Source organism: Myzus persicae, unplaced genomic scaffold (genome assembly GCF_001856785.1).
Source record: "Myzus persicae strain clone G006 unplaced genomic scaffold, MPER_G0061.0, whole genome shotgun sequence".
Lineage (NCBI taxonomy): Eukaryota > Metazoa > Arthropoda > Insecta > Hemiptera > Aphididae > Myzus > Myzus persicae.
Window position 1 is genome coordinate 343,566 of NW_019102509.1, and position 20,138 is coordinate 363,703.

General features: G+C 26.6%; 1 protein-coding gene across 1 annotated transcript in view; it reads left to right on the forward strand.

Moving 5' to 3' along the window:
* The window catches only part of LOC111032308 (potassium channel subfamily K member 1-like), a 38,559-nt gene extending 18,690 nt beyond the window's left edge, over positions 1-19,869 (forward strand). The window contains exons 2-5 of the mRNA XM_022312580.1: positions 17,654-17,794; positions 18,678-19,076; positions 19,167-19,402; positions 19,488-19,869. Of these exons, the coding sequence (XP_022168272.1) occupies positions 17,654-17,794; positions 18,678-19,076; positions 19,167-19,396 (770 nt within the window). The 3' untranslated portion in view covers positions 19,397-19,402; positions 19,488-19,869. The remainder of the gene's footprint in view (positions 1-17,653; positions 17,795-18,677; positions 19,077-19,166; positions 19,403-19,487) is intronic.
* Positions 19,870-20,138: the final 269 nt, after the last annotated feature.

The following is a 20,138-nucleotide window of genomic DNA, read 5'->3' on the forward strand; positions in this document are numbered from 1 at the left end:
TATACGGTTATTCGAATTTCGATACACATTATTTCAAGTTTTATTTTTTGTTAGTCCGTTTGATTCATTTATTCTCGTTATGCACGTTTCGTTACACCACAACCAGATAAATATATTTTTGCCAGTCTACCGGATCTGGTAATAAAAACTCACGCAAACATAACTTACCGTGTAATTTCTTCATACTGCACTTGGAAATATGCGGCGTTTCAAAATCACCGGAGCGTTTAGCTAATCGTAACGAGCGTTATATACCACGGTACAATGTTCTATTCGGTGTTTGCTTTGTGTGTTTGAAGTGATAACAAAGCATGTCACTGTTGCGACGAAGAGGTTATAATGTGCAAATAAAGCCGACCTGGCGACTATACTTATCTATTGGAAAGTACCTACTGGGTGCATCGTCTTTTCGCATGCATATAGCACGTACAGAATAAAACAATTTTTTATCGATATATACGCTAATATTGCGTACTTGTACGTCACGGACATCGGCTCATTAAAGTTCGAAATAATCGTGTTACGTATATGTCTATATTTATGTTTTTTTGCGGAGAAGAATAAATAACCAATAATTGAATTTACGACTGTTTTTTTCTTCTATATACATATTAAAAGTTTAATGTCTTATGCGTGCAAGTCGTAGGAGATGAAGTTTGAAATCCATCTGTTGTATTAATATTTTGAATATAAAGTCAAAAAACGTCTCTTATAATGTGTAAAAAACCATTAAATTAAAACACCAAAATAACCGAGTTTGACAACCACCATGACGTCAAGGGTTTACCCTTAATACAGTTTCTGATTCGTGATTTAAAAATATATTTGGTCGGAAAAATGCATATATTTTAAAAATACAATTAAGTCTATGAATAAATTTAAATGGCCATAATGTTGTCAATCACGTCTTCATTGATGATCGGAACTTTCAAACATTATAATTGCTTTCCAATAATAGGTAAACAAAAAATAAAACTCTCCATCGGTATATTGTATTTCAGAAATCATATAAATTTGTATAATATGTTTTATAAACTATTATAAATCACAATTCATAATTGTAAAGGTTCTACTATCTTTTAATTTTATTTCCAGCAGCTATTTAAAACTGTCTGATAAATAAATGAACAAATTCTATAATGAAATAAACAAAACTTTAAATCATATTATCAACTGTTTTTTTACATGTATATTTTTAAGATAATATACTGTAATAATTGTAATAAATAATGCAAATATGAAATAAAAACTTACTAAAATATATTTTATTTTGTTGCATATTTCTCTCGTGGGACGCATCAATTTTATTCCTACAATCTTACGAATATATAATACACAAAATTTGACTAGGTACCAAAATGGCTGTAGAAGTAGGTAGTAAAAATGTTTAAAAAATGTTTATTTTGTTATTTATTCGATTATAAAAATGACAAAAACCTTACAGTTAAGCAATTTTCAAGTAAAAAATTATCAAAAATCAGTACAATTTATATTGGCGTAACATTATTGATGAAAAAGATCAATTTTTAAAATATTTTTTACGAGGTTATTTTGCATTTCCAAAACACATAACTTAATATACCATACGTCAATGTTACTTACCGTTTCTATTATAATTATTTGTACTAATTTACTTCCACATTTCAAGTGGATATTTTAAATGATTGTTATCTTTAATTTTATATTTTTTAATGATAAAATATTTTTTATCCACATAGTTTTGTCTTTTGATTATTTTCATGGATAATGATATAATATACTATTTATAATGAATAATATTATTATTCAAGAATATTGTACACTAGGTACTCAGGTTGAAACCATTAGGTAAAATATTTTAAATTAGTGTAATTATTATTATAATCTTACTTATGTACCTACGTCCTACATATATTATTATATGTAATGTTGTTAACGCAGAATTCATTCTGTAATTTTGGTACACGTTTAATTAAATTTGACAATTTAAATAGATAATATCACATAATAATATAACGAAATCAGCTTATTCAAATTTAGGTGGAAGGTTTTAATTCATTCCAACTTGCCATGCTACATTAGATATTCATGTATTCGAATGGTTTCTACGGTGAAGATCCATGCAATAGGTGTTTCTTACCTGACCTCGGATTTAAATCTATGGGTAAATTGATTCCAGAAGCTCGTATTATCCTGGATGATATTTCATTGCTATTACACTTTTTCCCTTTGCACGGTTTTTCATCATATTTTATGCGTATCAGAGATATTATATTGGATTTAGGCGGGTAACAAGTGTTTGTCCAAACAATATTCTCAACAACACGTTCGAACCCTTAATTCTCGTGAACACCATGGTTCAAGTATGAAATTTAATCGAAATGATGATTTATTTTTGCACGTCATAATAAATCATTAAAATAATAAATCCAAAGAAATGTTTGCAATCTTCATGATTAAAGTTATTATTTTAATTCTTTTGTAATCGTGAAAATTATAAGAGGTGATATGAAAAACACACATTTTTAATACTGCCTTCTATCTATAAAAGTAACCCCTTAAGAATTAGTTTCAGAATCTTGACTGATAATGTAATTCATAAACTATAGTTACAATAGTACACCGTAACTATACAATTTGATTAAGATCAAATTCCCATTAATATCTGAACTCCGTAGCAACAGCATGTATCACAAAGACCAATTAATTTTCCCTACGTACAACATGATATTAGATTTCCGCGGGACTAATGTCTAATTCCATTCAATCAACAATTTTAAATTGATTTTGAGAGAAATATTTTTTGTAGGCATTAGAAAATGATACCGTATTGTAGGAAATGCATAAAACTTTCAATTTTGGCAAGGCTAGTAAGGCTTGAGAATTTAATATAAAGTTCCTCATAAGTTGTTCTTACTGCAACCCAAGAATATCGAAAATAAATATTATGCACAATGTTTGTGTTAGATATTTCAAGTAATTTTAACGGATATTGAAACAAAAAATAACGATTCTAGTTATTTTTTTGTAATTCAAAAAAGATTATTCGTCGGGACTTTTCACCATTACGTGGGCACATATTTATTATTATTTACCACGCATAATGAAATCTTCAAAATATTATTAGAAATTTAAAATTAATACTAAATTATAAAAACTCGTTGGTAGTCAGTTATTAATCCATTTTTGTTATTATATACATACTGAATGTTTGATGTTTGCCTGCAACAATAATTCAAAATATTAATTCATAAGATAAAGCGAAAATAACGATCCGTATATACATGAACCTACGAATTTCAAAAATAAAGGATTATACAAGTTGATTACACAAGTTTTCGTTGAGGGTACTCAAAAGAATACGTGACATATTAAAAACGAATTACTCCCGGCTTCGCCAAGTTTTGACCCCGACTGTTAATAGAGCCAATTTCTGTTTTATGTTTGTAATGTTCTTAAGAGACTAATCCTGGTGTTCTGTGTTGGCGGGAAAAAAAACATTCATCATAAATTATAATGTAATACAATGGACTCATTTATTCCATTTGTTTATAGTTTGCCATGTGCCCATATTATTTACAAACCATACATAAATATACAATGTGTAGGTATACTGAACCGTATTTCAATACATACAGAATGATAAACAATGTGCCACTCCAGTAGCGCTGATTAAACTTAGATATTCAAATCCCACTGTATATACTCTAAATAGAATGACAAATGACTTGTAATAGATAGTACCTAAATATAAATAAATCTGCAGTATTCATTGAAATCCCACCATTATTATTATTGTAATATTGTGTTTTAATTATTCTTCGCACGGCGAAAGATTTAATTAGGGAAGTAAAACATTGAGTTAAATAATAATAAACATGCAACATATTTATTTATTTAATGTGATGATTAGTAGAACGTTATAGGTACCAGCGTGTCTCCGTCTTACTAACGCGTAATGCACGTCAAATTGAACTTTCAGAAGAATCTGTTTTACTCTGTTTTGTTACACATATTAAATTTGAACATAATACGGTATAATAAAAGTACCTATTTGCATTCGGAAATTTTCGTTAGAACATATAATTTTATCCTTGCAAGTTAAGTCTTTAAATGAAAATTTTCACAAATTATACTTAGATCCTGTGTCACTTAATTTCACAAATAATAGGATTGATGTAGTGAAAAGGAATTTTAATTTTCCAAAATTTAAGGGCTCCAAAATTAAAATAAGATAACAAACTGTAAGTATTAGTTCAAGATTTTTCTTATAGATAAGTCTTAATTGTTTTTCTTACTCAAAATGATAATAAATTAAGACAAAACTGTTAAAACGATTATAATACACAACAAATATATGTATAGTCATTTCAATGTTTGTCAAACCTTCTCAACTCTAAATTAAAGTCCTCTAAATCCCATGATTTATTTGTTTAAATTTTTAATTATCTAAATAAGTCATCGACAATAACTGATTTCATTGATTGCATTTTTTATACCCAAACCAAATAGATTTAATTGCAAATTCTTATCTCAACATTCGTTCTTAAAATATCTTAAAAAGTTTCAGTACCTACTTAATTTATCAACCATTGTCCATTTCTAACCAACAAAATGTATTACTTAATGTATATGTTATATAAAATGTAAACTATACTTTAAGGTTCGTTGTTGGCTTATAGAATCCTCTTAGTTCATAATATTGTATTAAAATGAAAAAATGAAAATTGTTACATTCCAGGAATATAAAATATTGAGCAAAGTTTCAGAATTCAATAAATATGTAATAAATATTTGGAAATACATATATCAGTAAATGAATCGAACGGGAAAGTATTCATATTTTACCCTTAAACGATTGCGCAATTATACTCGATAATAATACATTTTAAAACAGTATAATAGTGTACCGTATAAATTATACAAGATATATATCTATAAAGTAGGCATAATAAATATTATTACTTATAAAGTTGGAATCAATTAAATACCCCCATCAAAAAAATTATGAAGATAATATATTTTATAAGGTAGGTATTCAAATTATGAAACCAGATATTAAAAAAACAAAAAAACGTATGGCACTATATTATGCTTATCAATAATATTCGTTAAATGGGAAGAGTTTTATTTGTTATTTTAATGCAAAGGACTAATAACACTTTCAAAATTATTATTTGGCACACTCACAAAAATAGCCGTGTAAGAAATAAATGCGTTAGATGTCAACTATCAAGACAAAACTAAATATCTATATAATTAAATTTTGCATGTAACTTATTTTAGTTTATTGCTTTTCAGACATAATATTTCTTCAGTTTTTTTAAACTTTATGTTGCATATTTCACGAAATCCGAAAAACTAACAATTTTATGAATATTTTCTTAATCAACATTTTTTGTTTCGCCAATTAAAATTGAATAATGTCATAATTATTGTCAAAGCCAGGACTTAATATTTCTGTTAGAATTAGAATTATTTTAAAATTCTTGCCTACACAGTTGTTGAAGGTTATACGTGTGGCATGTATTCGACCGGTAGACAAATTTTTACACATCACAAATTATTTAATTAAATTAAATTACGAAAACTGTTAAAAATTAATTTCAACTTTTAAGTGCATATAATATATATTGTTGGGTTTTGAAGTGCATTTAATATTATGCACGAATATGCTGTGATATTTTAGAGCTGAAATTCATCTTGCTGCTATAATTATCAAGCATAGAAGTTGACCCCGGTTTCGAGTCAACAGTAAAATAGATTAATCCTGTTTTGAATCAAGGGATGAAACAATGAGAAATTGTGTTTGAAGTTGCAAATGTTTTGTGTGGAATGGTGACAAAAATGTTAGCGTGGGATGAGGATTCCAAACCAAAGTGGTAAGCATGCGTTGACAGTCTGTTATGACGGAATTTATTAGTTGAATTACTTGAATTCATATCCACACATCAAAATATATACTATCGCCGCAAACAGAATATTGAACGTTGAGTTGCATTCGGTTAGAACTTTCAATAATTAAAAACATAAAATGTTAAATGAAAATTAATTAACGCTATTATACAGCATAAGTATACACGTAAAATTAATTATTTCGTTTTATTAAGATCGATTGGAATTAAACGTCCAAAAGAAAAGTTTTTACAGTCCAAGTTTTATCTGTTTTAATTTACCGTACCTTCTTTTTTGAGAAAAAAAAAAGAAAGAAAATAGTACATCAAAAAGTGTAATTAAATTAGTTTAGTACGCCTAACGATAAACATTTTATATTTTTTCTCATTTCAACCTCAAGAAATGGTTATTGCGTTATTTCTCACTGTAACCAAGCGATCCTATAAAATTAGGGTTTACCAAGTTTGGCGAAACAATTTCGGCACCGCTATTATGACGATATCGTTTCGGCAAGTTGATATTTGAACAATATATATATATAGTCTGGTATAGTACTGATGGGTGATTCAACAGATGGAATTATAGACTTTGATTAATAAGCTGATTGATAGGAACAAACATAGGGTATACAGTTCATACAATGTACCAGGTAGTACACCTTACTAACAATGTGCACGGTGTTACATAGAATATAATATTATTTTCCTCAAAGTACGAGTATGTATATTTATTTTTTTCAATCCACATTATATACTTAATCATCATATTATATTGGTTGAAATCTTCACAGTTTATGTAGATAATGGATGATGAAATGAATATATTTTTTGAGGGCATTTTTTCAATTCAAAATATTTAACTTTCCATTAAATAACCAAGGAAATAATTTACATATTATTTAAAATATTAATTAATAAAATTGCATTTGGTATTAAATTTATGTTAATATTTTTTTAGACGACGAAGTGATAAAAAACTAAAAAGTAAACTGTTATTATATTAAGGAAACATTATGACCGTCCTGATGTATCTTAAAACCCATACCATATTTTGTATATAACTACTAATTCTTATATATTATTCATTTAACAACTTAAAAGTGATAAATCAACAAAATATGATATTTTAAGAATATTCTTCAGCATGAAAAGTGATTTTTAAAGGTCATAGATGTTTCAAGAATATTTTTTGTCTCGTAGAAAAAAATATACAGCCGTTTATTTTAAATCATAATTGTGTTCATTAAATATGAATGTAAATCTTAATTACGTTTCATAAACACATGTAAGCAACACAATTATTGATGGAATTTTACATAAGAATGTATTTCTATTTAATATTTTTGTTTAGGTGTGTATTAAACTTTATTTAAAGAAGCTCGTATAGTCGTACACAGCGAGTTAAATAGAAGATTTAGATTGAAATTTTACAAATTTATTTACAATGAAAATTTCTATGATGTTGTTTTTATCGCTCAAAAGTTCAACGCTATATTACGGTATATAGTTCAATAACTGCTAAATAAAATGAAAATCAACTATATTGATCTGTATTCAAACCGTTAAACACCAAGTAAAAACTGAGTTTTAAGATAATAGTCTATTTGAATAAGAACGCAACGGTTCAGTAAATATTTCATTCAGAAATAATTCAAATAATATACTTGAAACTTTATAAATTGTCGGATGCATGGATATGAGAAAATTTAAATATATAATACGTATTCGATAAAAAATGTATGTGCAATATCTTATTTGAAAACCCATCTCTAGTAATAAGATAAATAATATTTGTGAACTTTTAACCTAATCATAAAATATATACATACACAATGGACATAAAACATAAAATTAATGTTTCTCAAATAATAAAAATGTACATATTTAAAATCATCTGATAGTATAATTTGCATACATATTGTAGTCATATGAAATTAAAAAAAAAAATAAATAAGTAAATATAAGTTATTGTAAGAAAACTATTGTTGTCTAAGAAGTCGAAGTACAGTTTGTATATTATGAAATACAATACAAATAACTTAAAATAAGTGCATTTTTATACAATAATAATTACAAATAAAAACATTATATAAAGATATTTAATTTTAAAATATATTTTTTTTGGGCACAACGAGTAAATTAAAAATTGTGAGTATACGAAGCTTTCAATTTGAAATATAATCTTGTTGGTAACTATAAGTTCATTTCTTAAACTTTTTCAGTAGTTCTAAATGTAAGAGAAAAATAGAAAGAAAACTACAAAGAAATGAAGATAAATTTCAGTGTGGTTTTAACATTTAACATTTAACTAGATTTTTTACATTTTCCTATACACATAAATTGTGCCATCATATTTTATAATAACTTTTTTTTCATTTAAATTTAATTTGTTGATTTATTTAAAATACATTGTGAACACATAAATATATTATGTTGAAACAATTAAATAATAATAAAAAACAGATTTAAATCTATTTTAATGCAATAGTTACTTTAAGCATATTTTAATTTTGAAATATTTTCTAGTAAAAAAACTTGTATGAAAATAAAATATATACCAATTTGGTGATCTGTGAATGTTTCTGCTTTCATTATTTTGATGTCTTAGATTTTTTGAGAATATTATTTGTATATAATTACTAAGATGTCATTGCAAACACATTTACTTTTTTTTACAATTTCTTATCGCTATAGTTTTCATAGTTTTTTTTATATTTTTGAACGACAACATACTCAAATACAATTTTAATTTCATATTTTAAAGTTGAATATTTTTTGAAGTACTTTGATAAAGAAGTTAAATTTTAAACTAGTATTTAATTAACTAGATGTTATTAACCCTCTTCTCCCCTCATAGAACTTTGGATATAATTCTAACTAATTACATGTTTGTTCAAAATTTGATTTGTATGTATCCAAATATACAGAAAAATAATCTGTTTCGAAATATGAAATTAAAAATTAATATTTAAAGTCGAAACGATAAAAATTGTAAACAATATGATTTTTCTCAAAAATGTTAATAACATAAAATTATGTCAGAATAACATTAAAAAAAAAAATCAAAATATAGCCCTTAGCATACTTCAAGAATCAGAATCAGAACGAGAATAAGTTCATTATCAGAGGAAAAAAGGGGGCTTGCGTACTGCAATACTGCATGTATAATAATATTTTTTTATTCAAAAATGGGTATACTATATAATTGTAAATAATGTTTTTTGTATATTATTTGTGTAATATTTATTACAGGTACAATTGTTAACCTTAAAAATTACGTCTAACTGTCAACGGTAACGATTTTAAGTTTAATTAAAGACATTCAGTGAATTTCCAAGTAACCTTCTGTTATAGTGTAAAGCCATTAAATGTATTTATATAATATGGGAAATGTCTACGCAGGAATTCAGACAATTCAATTTCTCATGACTAGATGTAAATACTTTATCCCCAACAATATGTTGTATTTGACAGACTTTTTATTATTTCTATGAGTTCTAACCAATTCCCAGTTTTTCCAGTACTGTACTTATATGGTATGAATTCATAATTATTGGTGATTCGTAAACAGTTATTTATTATTATAATTATTTTTATAACTTTAAAAATTGTCATCACACCATAATATTTATGATGGATTTCCAATATTGTTGTTGGTTTAATTATTTTTTTTTAAATTTAATTTTATCATAAATTCAATTAAAATAATACTAATATTAATAATTCTAAAAGATTATTATCCTTAATTTACATATTAAACCGATTAGAAACAGAATCCATAATATTATTTAACATACCGTTTGGGTGACACTTTGACATTATCTTCTATAAACTGTTCTCTATACACATTTTCAAATAATGTCATTATAATTCATAATCTATATAGAGCTGAAAACTTGTTGCTTTACTTTTGATGAATAATATTATTATTAATCAAAAGTAAATAAAATATGAACTCTTCTCTGAAAGGAGTTTTGACACAGCTACAATAAGTAGGTACTATAAATACAAAAATAAAATAAATATGTGGCAATAGTTCTGTATGTTATGAAAGAACCCACCAAAACTGATTGGTTTGTCTCCCTTCTCGCACTACCAAATTGAATTATAAAATATTTAATAGTCAATGTGACTTTAATAATGTTAAGCAAACTAAGAACTAATTTACTACAAATAGCATAAGGTATGATTAATATAGGAATATAACATTAAAACATTATTTTATAATATTTCCAGCGATTAAAACAAAGTCAAAAAAGTGAGTATCAACACACATTCTACATGGTCAGAGATCACGGTAAATTCATAAGTAACCCGTGTTGTTAATGAAAATTAAAAACTAATATTAAATCATACATTTTAGAATCATAGACCAATATAAATGTTCTGATAATTTAATTTATAGATATCTCAATTTAAAATATTATTTTCATAAAACGCTCATAGCATAAATATATGAATCCAATTGAAGTATAATTACACTCGTCAATAGAATATTATGTATCTAATACATTTCACAATATTACAGTTCTTAAATTTTTTTCTAAAATTAGTTAATTTAATACGCTTTGATTGATATCAAGTCAGCTTTAAATCGACGTATTACAATTTAAATATTACATTTTTTTTTATTTGTATAATAGATACGTACATGTGTAAAGCAGTCACATCATTCAAAAGTAAAATTATATTTAACTATTTAAGAATAGAAAATTAATCATTAGACTTAGACTTACTACAGTAACAAGAAAACCAATGTCTGTTTAAAGTTGGATTTGATAGAACTTTGTTTAAAATACTATTACACAAGACAGACATATTATGAAGTTATAAAGAAGGCTTATGATATCCCAATCCCCTCTTAAAGTTTAATTTGACATTTCTAATATTTTAAGATTTAACTGATGCCAAATCGTTTACAATGTGTGTATATTTTGTCAGAAGTTTAATGTAAGATAATTAATATTAAGCGGAATACGAGAAGAAAAGTTAATTACGTTAATTTTAATTTCTAAAACCTCGTTGTTATATATCATAGCATTATACTTGGTATAAACTATAAAGATACATAAATCAAACTAATTACTACAACATGATAATCTGACTAGATGCAATTTTTGTTTATTGAGAGAAGTCCATTGTTTGTATTGAACGAATTATAATAGGTATCATAATTATTGATACATCACTATAAATTGTCATTTTCGAAACAGTTAAAATAGTCATGAATTGTAAAATATAAAATCAACTAAAATACATTTTAAAAATGTAGAAAAAAAAATCAACGTTTTGTTATTCGACATCGAAACTGAGTACAGGGGAAAACATTATTAAATATTCGTCCGATTCATTAATAATATTCAATATCATATTATACTCAATCGAATTATTATCATACATCAAACAAATTTTAAAATTATTTTGACCGTAGGTGAGTTTTAGGTCAGGTACAGCTAACATTTTTACAGTCCTCTATTAACCATCTACCACTTGGTCGTGCGTTTTAATTTAATCAAATATTAAAACCATAATATAACAACAAACAACGAAAAATGTGTATTTTCAATTTTGTCGTCACCGGTGCGTCGCGTTAAGTGATAAAACGGGGGTTTTATGATTTATTTTTCACATATTGATACACACATAATATTGATATACATATAAACATACAGCCGCACAAATTATTGACCTGTAACATTTAATCATCGGTTTAAAATTGCAAAACGTATAATACACGATATTAATATTTACGGTAGAAACTATTATTATTTACACGTATGGGCATCGTGTTAAAAATTAAAATGTCAACCGTGTGACAGTTCCCTCAAATCCAATCATTTATGGGTCCACTGCGGCCGCCCAATCAAACCCTGGCTGCAGGACCCGTGTGAAGTCGAGTCGGTCGGGTGCAGCAGACCTTAATATGGCTAGTGCCATTATGCTAATAATATGCCGATCTCTTAACATATTTCCGTCTACCGAATACATCAAAACACAGAGTGTCCGAGTAGCCATACCATTCGAAATGGCAAGATGCTCATAGAAGCGTGGGTACCTATACCCATATACATCTGTTAGTATTTTCAATCTTGTCTGCACGCATAAAAGTCGTAGAAATGGCGGTTTTCGATAATTATCTGTTAGTATAACATGTGTCTGTCTGCGTGGCGAGTGTATAAAAACGATATTGCATAATAATATAATATTACACAATACGTTAATAATTGCGTACAGCGTATAGTGGTTTAGCCGTCGTTTAAATAAAATATCCATAAACAGTGCGTCTCGTTGGAAGTATTTATTCGCTTGGACATGGATATACACTTCGAAGAGCTTCATCGCAATAGTGGCTTATAGTAGATTATCTGGAGCAAAAAAAAAACGTACCACTCAATCGTAATTTGATTTAATTAATCTAAATAAATTCAAAATAACGTAGGAAAATCGAATTGTATATTCGTGCATATTGCATTATACTTAGGGACTCAATAAATTAATATTATGGTATAATGGGTTTACTATAACATACCCGGGACTTACATACCCGAGAGTAGTTTTTACATTGGGGGAAAGAATTTAAATAATTGAAAACAGCTAGTTAATAAGTAATAACCATTATGGTTTTAAATCAAATTATAAAATTATTTAAAAAATAAAAAGTCCAAGAGTTCGTTTCAAAGTGCGTGTTTTACAGAAATGCTTAGAATTTAACCGTATAAGACGTCAATATTAGTAACAACGTATTACTTCTTACTTATTTCGAAACTGCAATTTAAAAAAAAAAAAATACTTTACAAGTAAATACAAAAAAAAACACACTTAAGTTATTTGTATTCGTCCATAAAACCATGGACTTGGGCCCTCGGAGTAATCAAATTAAACAAACAATTTAATTCCGTTGTACCTATACAAAATAAATAATATTACGATACCAAAAAAAAAAAAAATCCTCGTAAAAACTACCAGTTTGTGTGTACTTAGAAAGGACGAAGCTTTTAACTAATCATACATTTCTATTTAATAACGGACTGTCAATACAAATCTACCGCCACAGCTGTTCAAATATAACGGATAAATATTATGATACACATCTAGAATATAAAATATCAAAAGTTAATAAATATAAAACGGCCAATGCGGTTTATTCATTTTTGGTATTTAAAATGCCTTTTTATATTAAAGTTATTGTCAGGAAATGAAATGGTAGAAATAACTTTAGAACTTCCGTTTTATGTAACACCTAAATCATCGATAGGTAAAAGTAAAATCTAATAAGCCTGTCAGTTTTTATAATGAATTGAAAGCATTTTAATTTAATTTCGTTTTGGATTCGATGCCCGCTATATTAAAAAAAAGAACCTTCGTATACCTACGTCAAGTATACCTAGATACTATAAAAACTAAAAGTATTTAATTTTATACGTACTTACACTGTTGTTCGATGTATAATATATTATTATTTACATTATATTGCAACGTAAAAAAATAAATAAATATTATATAAACAATTAAAACGATCGTGAATAAACATTTTATTACATCCGAAATAACCATAGTTTATGTTTTAAAAAATAATAATGATGTTATTTTGTTGAAAACAGTATTATATCAACGCATACCGTTTACGGTAAATTATGCATAACATTTGTCACATTTAACGACGTATGTATATTTTATAATTTATTGAACTCGTTATTTCGAAAATTAAAACGTGTATCAACATTTTTTTATTATACGACAGTCTATAACGTTTAATAATAATGATTGCTAAAATCACCGAAAATTTGAATTTTTGAATTTTACCTTTAAATAGATTTTAATTCAATATTTTAAAAATGTACAAAAATGTATCAGTGAAGGGATTTTGGATCAGTGTTTAGAAAGTTCTTATGAATAATTAATTAATTTTTATATTCGTATAGTCCAAAAAAAAATTGTGTTTTATTTTCAAAATGTTATTATTTACACAAATATGAAATAAATACAACATTTTTCTAATAAAAAAACACACCGATAACTTTTACGATCAACAAATTTATAATAAATAAGAACCTAGTTAAAAGATTCTATTAATAAATTGTATTTATAAATAAATCAAGCTTGTTTTAACTTTAAATCATTGTACCATTAAATTAAAACAAATAAAAAACAAAATAATGATTTAAGTTATCTACGAAAAAAGTTCTCCTAACTCCTATACCAAAAGAGAGCGTTGTTCTTTTATAAAAATAATTTGGAACCTCAGATATTCCTACAAAAGGAACCCAATCGTATAAACTATAGTTTCTTTCAATTTTTCAAACACAATGGCTTAGGTAATTCAATTATTGTATTTCGTAGTACCTACGTCTATAATTGACTATTGTCCATTAACACTTTGTTTTGTGTTTTAGAGCTTTAGTGCTATACATATGTACCAACTCATTTGAGTTATAAATGTCTTTACCCAGTGTGTGTGTTTGTTGTTTTTAGATTGCAAGTCTACAGATAAAACCGAGTATTTTATACTTTATGATAATTTATTGTTGAACCTGACTAAATAATAATTATAATATTATAATATTAATATATATTATTACTATTATATTTATCAAACATTATTTGTGGTTACCTCTTGGACACCACTACCAATCAACTTCATTAAAATACCTTCTATTTCAGATTAATGGTTATGCTTATTTATACAATAAAAAATTACAAACGATTTCTGTAAATATTATCCCTTTAAAATATATAACTTGTTTGTCTTGTAAAATTATGTAAATATTCAATTGTACCCACTCCGCCAAGTAAGAAATTGAACAATTTATTCATTTATTTTGAAGATTTTAATATTACAACTTATTCAAAAAATAAGACCACTGAGCCATTAAATAATAAATATCGAGATTATGGTGAAAAAATAAACAGATGTGAACTTTAGACCAATTCAATTACTAAGAAAGTAAATGATTAATGAGTACCTACCATAAAAAATGAGAGTTTATTACATTATTTCCTAAAATGTCTTATTTACTTATGAATTTTGAATTTTAAGTAAATTAAAAAATATTAATTATTATTATACACTATGTTAATTTAAATGAACTTGTTTTGACAATTTAATTCAGTCCTTTAAGTCTTAACGTTTTAGAACCTAAAATAGCTAGGTATCTTAAAAAGAGTGAATCAAAATTATATCCATAAAATAATGCCACTATAATAGTTCGCTTATAATTATGTAAGCCACACGGGGCACAGCAGACAAACCCTGCCTACAACTCCTCTAAAACGTTAAAATATTACTGTCTCTAGGTAGACATTTCATTGAGTATGAATAAAATAATATATTTTTCTTTTAATCATATTTCATTAAATAGTAATAAGAGTATATTGTATACATATTTTTTGCCAATAGCGTTGAGTTTCTACTTTTTTCCGTTATTCTTTCCTTTATCATTCTGATTATTCGAAACGTCTATTTGATTTGTTTTTTCACATTTTTTCAAGTCTTCTAATAGTTTTTCTAATAGTATTTTATCCTAAAAATATATGCTGTGTTTTCACTGTATATTCATTAATGTACTCTATGCATAATCATATAATTTTTTTACTTTTTTGTAAAAATAATCTTCTTCTATAACAGCTCCACGTTCTGCAATTTTTCCACCGGCTCCTCTTACGGCACCATCGTGTCCACTACGTCTTAAAACTGCTCTGCAGACGATATTCAAACTAGGGCGCTTAGGTGTGCTATATAAATTAAACGTTGCAATACAGTTCAATCTATATTATTTTTGATTTTATATAATGCGTACCATGCAGTTCGTCTCAAATTTGATATCAAAAACATGATCTGTATTTTGGAATATCGGCACTAATTTTACCAGTGAATTAAATATTACTTTGGATACTTAAATAAAACTAAATGGTTAATTCAAAACTGTAAGATCTAACAATCAATATTCAATATGGTTGTTGTTTTAAATAGTTACTTAGCAATTCATTATATATCATTAAATGTGCAATGTGTGGTGATGTGTGTGTGAGAGAGAGATAGTAGGGTGAACAATCTACAGCCAAGTCCACCGCATTTGGCACATAGGTGATCTCAGATACCAGATAATATACACTTCTAAGCTAATTCTTTTAATTTTTAATTTTATTGTTTATATATAGTGTTGCCACTGGTTACATAAAATAAAATATTTATTTAAATTGTATACAATTATTTAGACCTGTATTTCAATTATGTTTTGTTAAAACCACCCAAATAACTGTGATCATAATATGTGTGCATTACATTTAAATGAGTGTAAAACAGGGTAAATCCATTGGTATTATTTAATTTGTCATGGCGTATGTCGTGCAGGATCAGTTATAATTAATAAATATATCTAATATATAAAATCAAAAGCCTGAACAGATGACCCCTATCCAAATACGCAGTTTTTGACAGGTTTCATAAAACGTTCGTCAATAGATTCAGTAAAGTTCTTATAGTGTCAAATTCGGCTACTTTTTATTACTTACTTTTTACTTTTCAGTACTTAAATGTTGAATAATATAGCTGACTCACGAAAAATAGTCATTATTTTATTTATATATATATTGCCGCCATTGGTTACTGGAAATAATATTATTATTACGATTGGATATGATTTTAGACCTTTATTTTATATTTGGTCAAAACGACCCAAATAACTGTATTAAAAATATGTGTAGTATAACGAAATTTAAGAAGGTGTGAATCTGCTGGAGTTTAATTTTTCATGAGCAAAGCCAGTGCAGAATCAGTTAATTAGTTATAAAATTAATAATAGGTACCTACAGTTTATTTATAGTAAACATGCCATAAATATAATAAACAAAAATCAAAATACTGTATTATGCATTTATGCGGCATAGAACTTTTTAATCAATGAATTCTCTTAACTAATTGCATATAAATATTGACTTCCTATAAACTTCGAATTATAACGATATTCTAAGTCCAGATTTGTTCATAGTTACCTGGTAATTTATGGTATACTCTATGGCACTTACAGAATAATTTAATAAACTAGGCTGGTATTTTGTAAGATTAAGTACTAGAAGAGCAGTCAAAAGAGGTGATGTAATGACAGAGTACAGTAATAGTAGAATATATTAAAAAAACGATTTCATGATAATATTCAGTAAAATAAAAAGTTGAATACTGCCAACGTTTTAAAAAAACTGTTTTATAAAATCCAATAATTCATACGATTTTACTTGGTTGTTTACATGCATAATATTTCATATAGGTGATTGTAATGTATTTCAATAGACCTTACTTAGAATGTACCTTGGAAATGGACTTATGGCAGAATGTTTTTATTGAAATGCACTAACAGAATATTAAATTTACCTATTAGTATTATAGTGTTATAGTTACCAGGAAAATGGGCCACGTAAAAGTAGTGTAGGTATATATCTATCTATAATCCATCATTTTTTTTACTTTCAAAGTTTCAACTACCGATATTGTAACTTAATATTATCATTCAAATTAAAAGTTTGCAAGATACAACACTATTGTAATTCTGGAGTATTGATGTACGTACGTTTACAGAGTTTTTACATTCAGTTTGCTAAACTTTTTTCCTTGTAGCTTAATGGAATTTCTTCAGTCTATGTAGTCAATATACGTAGTCCCTAACCTACTCTTCTCACTTGAAAAAAATAAAAAAATAAAAAAACCATGGGACCTAATAATATATAAATATATAGTTGTAAAGTATTCAAATGGCTTTATTTAATCAATTTGTTGTTCCTTTCAGATGACTCAATGGAGAATTTTATAAAAGAAGTTTTATCTGCTAGTAACAGAGGTGTATCAGCAGCCAAAAATGTTTCAGGAGAACCAAACTGGAGTTTTGGCCAATCTTTATTTTTTGCTTGCACCGTAATAACAACTATTGGTAAGTGTAATAGAATATCGATAACTCAAAGAAAAATGAATTTCTTTTTCCGTCAAAACATATATTGATGCTCGTTATTCGACATTTACTTCCTGAAAATGATTGTGATTGACAGTTACGTTTTACTATGAGTTAATCTTAATCCATTTATTAACTACATTGATTATTAACATAATATAGTTTATATTTTAAAGTAAAACTCATTATTTCAAAAGATATTTAAGTTTTTGAAAATATTGTTTTTTTTAACTTGGAGGTAATGTTGAACAATATATTTGGAAATAATATTTTTTCTTGTTATTATTTTTTAAGATTTTTTCCTTATAACATCTTACAATTTTAATTATTACATAAAATGTGTTAATAAAAAAAACGTATAATACATAGAAAACGATAAAAATCATATATTTTAAAAAAAATATTGTTTTGCTAGATTGCACATTATTTATAAAATATGTTCAAGAACCTTAATAATTTTTGGATTAGTAAAGAGTGTAAAAATACATAAAAAATAAAAAATAAAATAAAATACATTAAAATAATAACCAAAAATATGTATAATATACCTATCAAAACATATTTATGTTGATTTTGTTTGATAGTGTTATTTGTATTAATATTATACAGAGCCAAACCCCATATCAGAATAACTGACATATAATATAACTTGTAATTATTAATCAAATTGGTATATAATATATACAACACATTTTGTTAATTTATCAATACAATTGTTTTAAATGTAATGCCCATATTGTTGGACTCGTAATTATTAAATCTAAAAAAAATGTTTTGATCAGAATATAAGTTACATTGTGCCTGGAGACCAGAATTAAATGCATTCGAATTATAATTATCGTGCTGAAAATATTATATCTTTCAGGTTACGGCCATGTCACTCCGCTGTCTCAAGAGGGCAAGTTGTTCTGCATGCTCTACGCACTTTTTGGTATACCCTTGACTCTGGTGCTGTTGACCGCACTGGTCGATCGGTTGATGATACCTACCACAAAGTACCTACACTTCCTCAACAGCCGCCTCGGACATTTATATCCGCCGTTTACAATCCGGTTGTTACATTTCGGCACTATACTCGGCACGTTGATATTTCTGTTTCTACTGCTTCCGGCGGCGATGTTCACGTACTTGGAACCCGAGTGGAACTACATGGACTCGTTGTACTACTGTTTTATATCACTCACTACCATTGGTCTCGGAGACTACATCCCGGGCGACGCTCCAGACCAGAAGTACAGACCACTCTACAAACTAATGATAACCGGTAATAACGTTGATGAAATCCGAAATTTAACTTGACGCTATAAACCTTACATTTAGTAACATTTCTATCCGTATGTAATACAATATATAGGCTACCTGGTCGTGGGACTTGTATGTGTGATGTTAACGCTGTCTATCTACTACGACATCCGGCAATTAAACTTTGGCGTGCTTTTCATGCTGGACAACGACGAAACCCGTTCAATTGACCCAGAAAAAATGCATTTACAGGAACCTGGAACAAACAGGACCAAGTACACAAATGAAAAAGATTCACCCACAAGCTTGGAGGATACCACTCCAATACACAGCATTCCTTAAAATTAGGTACCGACAGTTAATATCATTAAAATTAGTTGTTTAAATTTATAATATACGCGTACCTAACTAACTATTATTTTTTGTTTTTAAGGTTGAAATAATAATTATAACCAAAAATGATTTCTGCTGTATACAGTGATGACAGTTACCTATACTCGACCAAAACCAAAATCTCTATCCAATAACTAATTATTATAATAATTATTAATTATATTATATTAATATATTATTATTGTTATTACCTTTAGATTATAAATGAATAGATTATAAAAGATATATTGTTACTTATATTATTAATTTTACTGTATGAAACAATTATTAATAATCCAGCCACAAGATTACCACAAGAATATTTACAAAATATGCAATTATACATTTATTAGTTTGAAAAGACAATACCGTTATTAGTTAAGTACTCTATATAATCTAATTAGATAAATAAAGATATATTCAGCGAAGACTAAAAAGGTAAAAGTTGTATTTTTCTTCGTATCTAAAATAAAATATAACAATTATGTCGTGTTCCGCTAAGAGGAAGCATTAGTATAACATGTCATATATTTTACACGATTAAACACCTCCATAAAAAATTTTTCAAAAAATTTATTAATATTTGGACTTACACAAAAAAATCAATTATTTATCAAATAAAAATTAAAGCGATCATAAAGTATGGTTTAATTATTATTATAATATGTTCAAATTATTAATAATTTGTATTTAAAATTTTTTAATATATTTT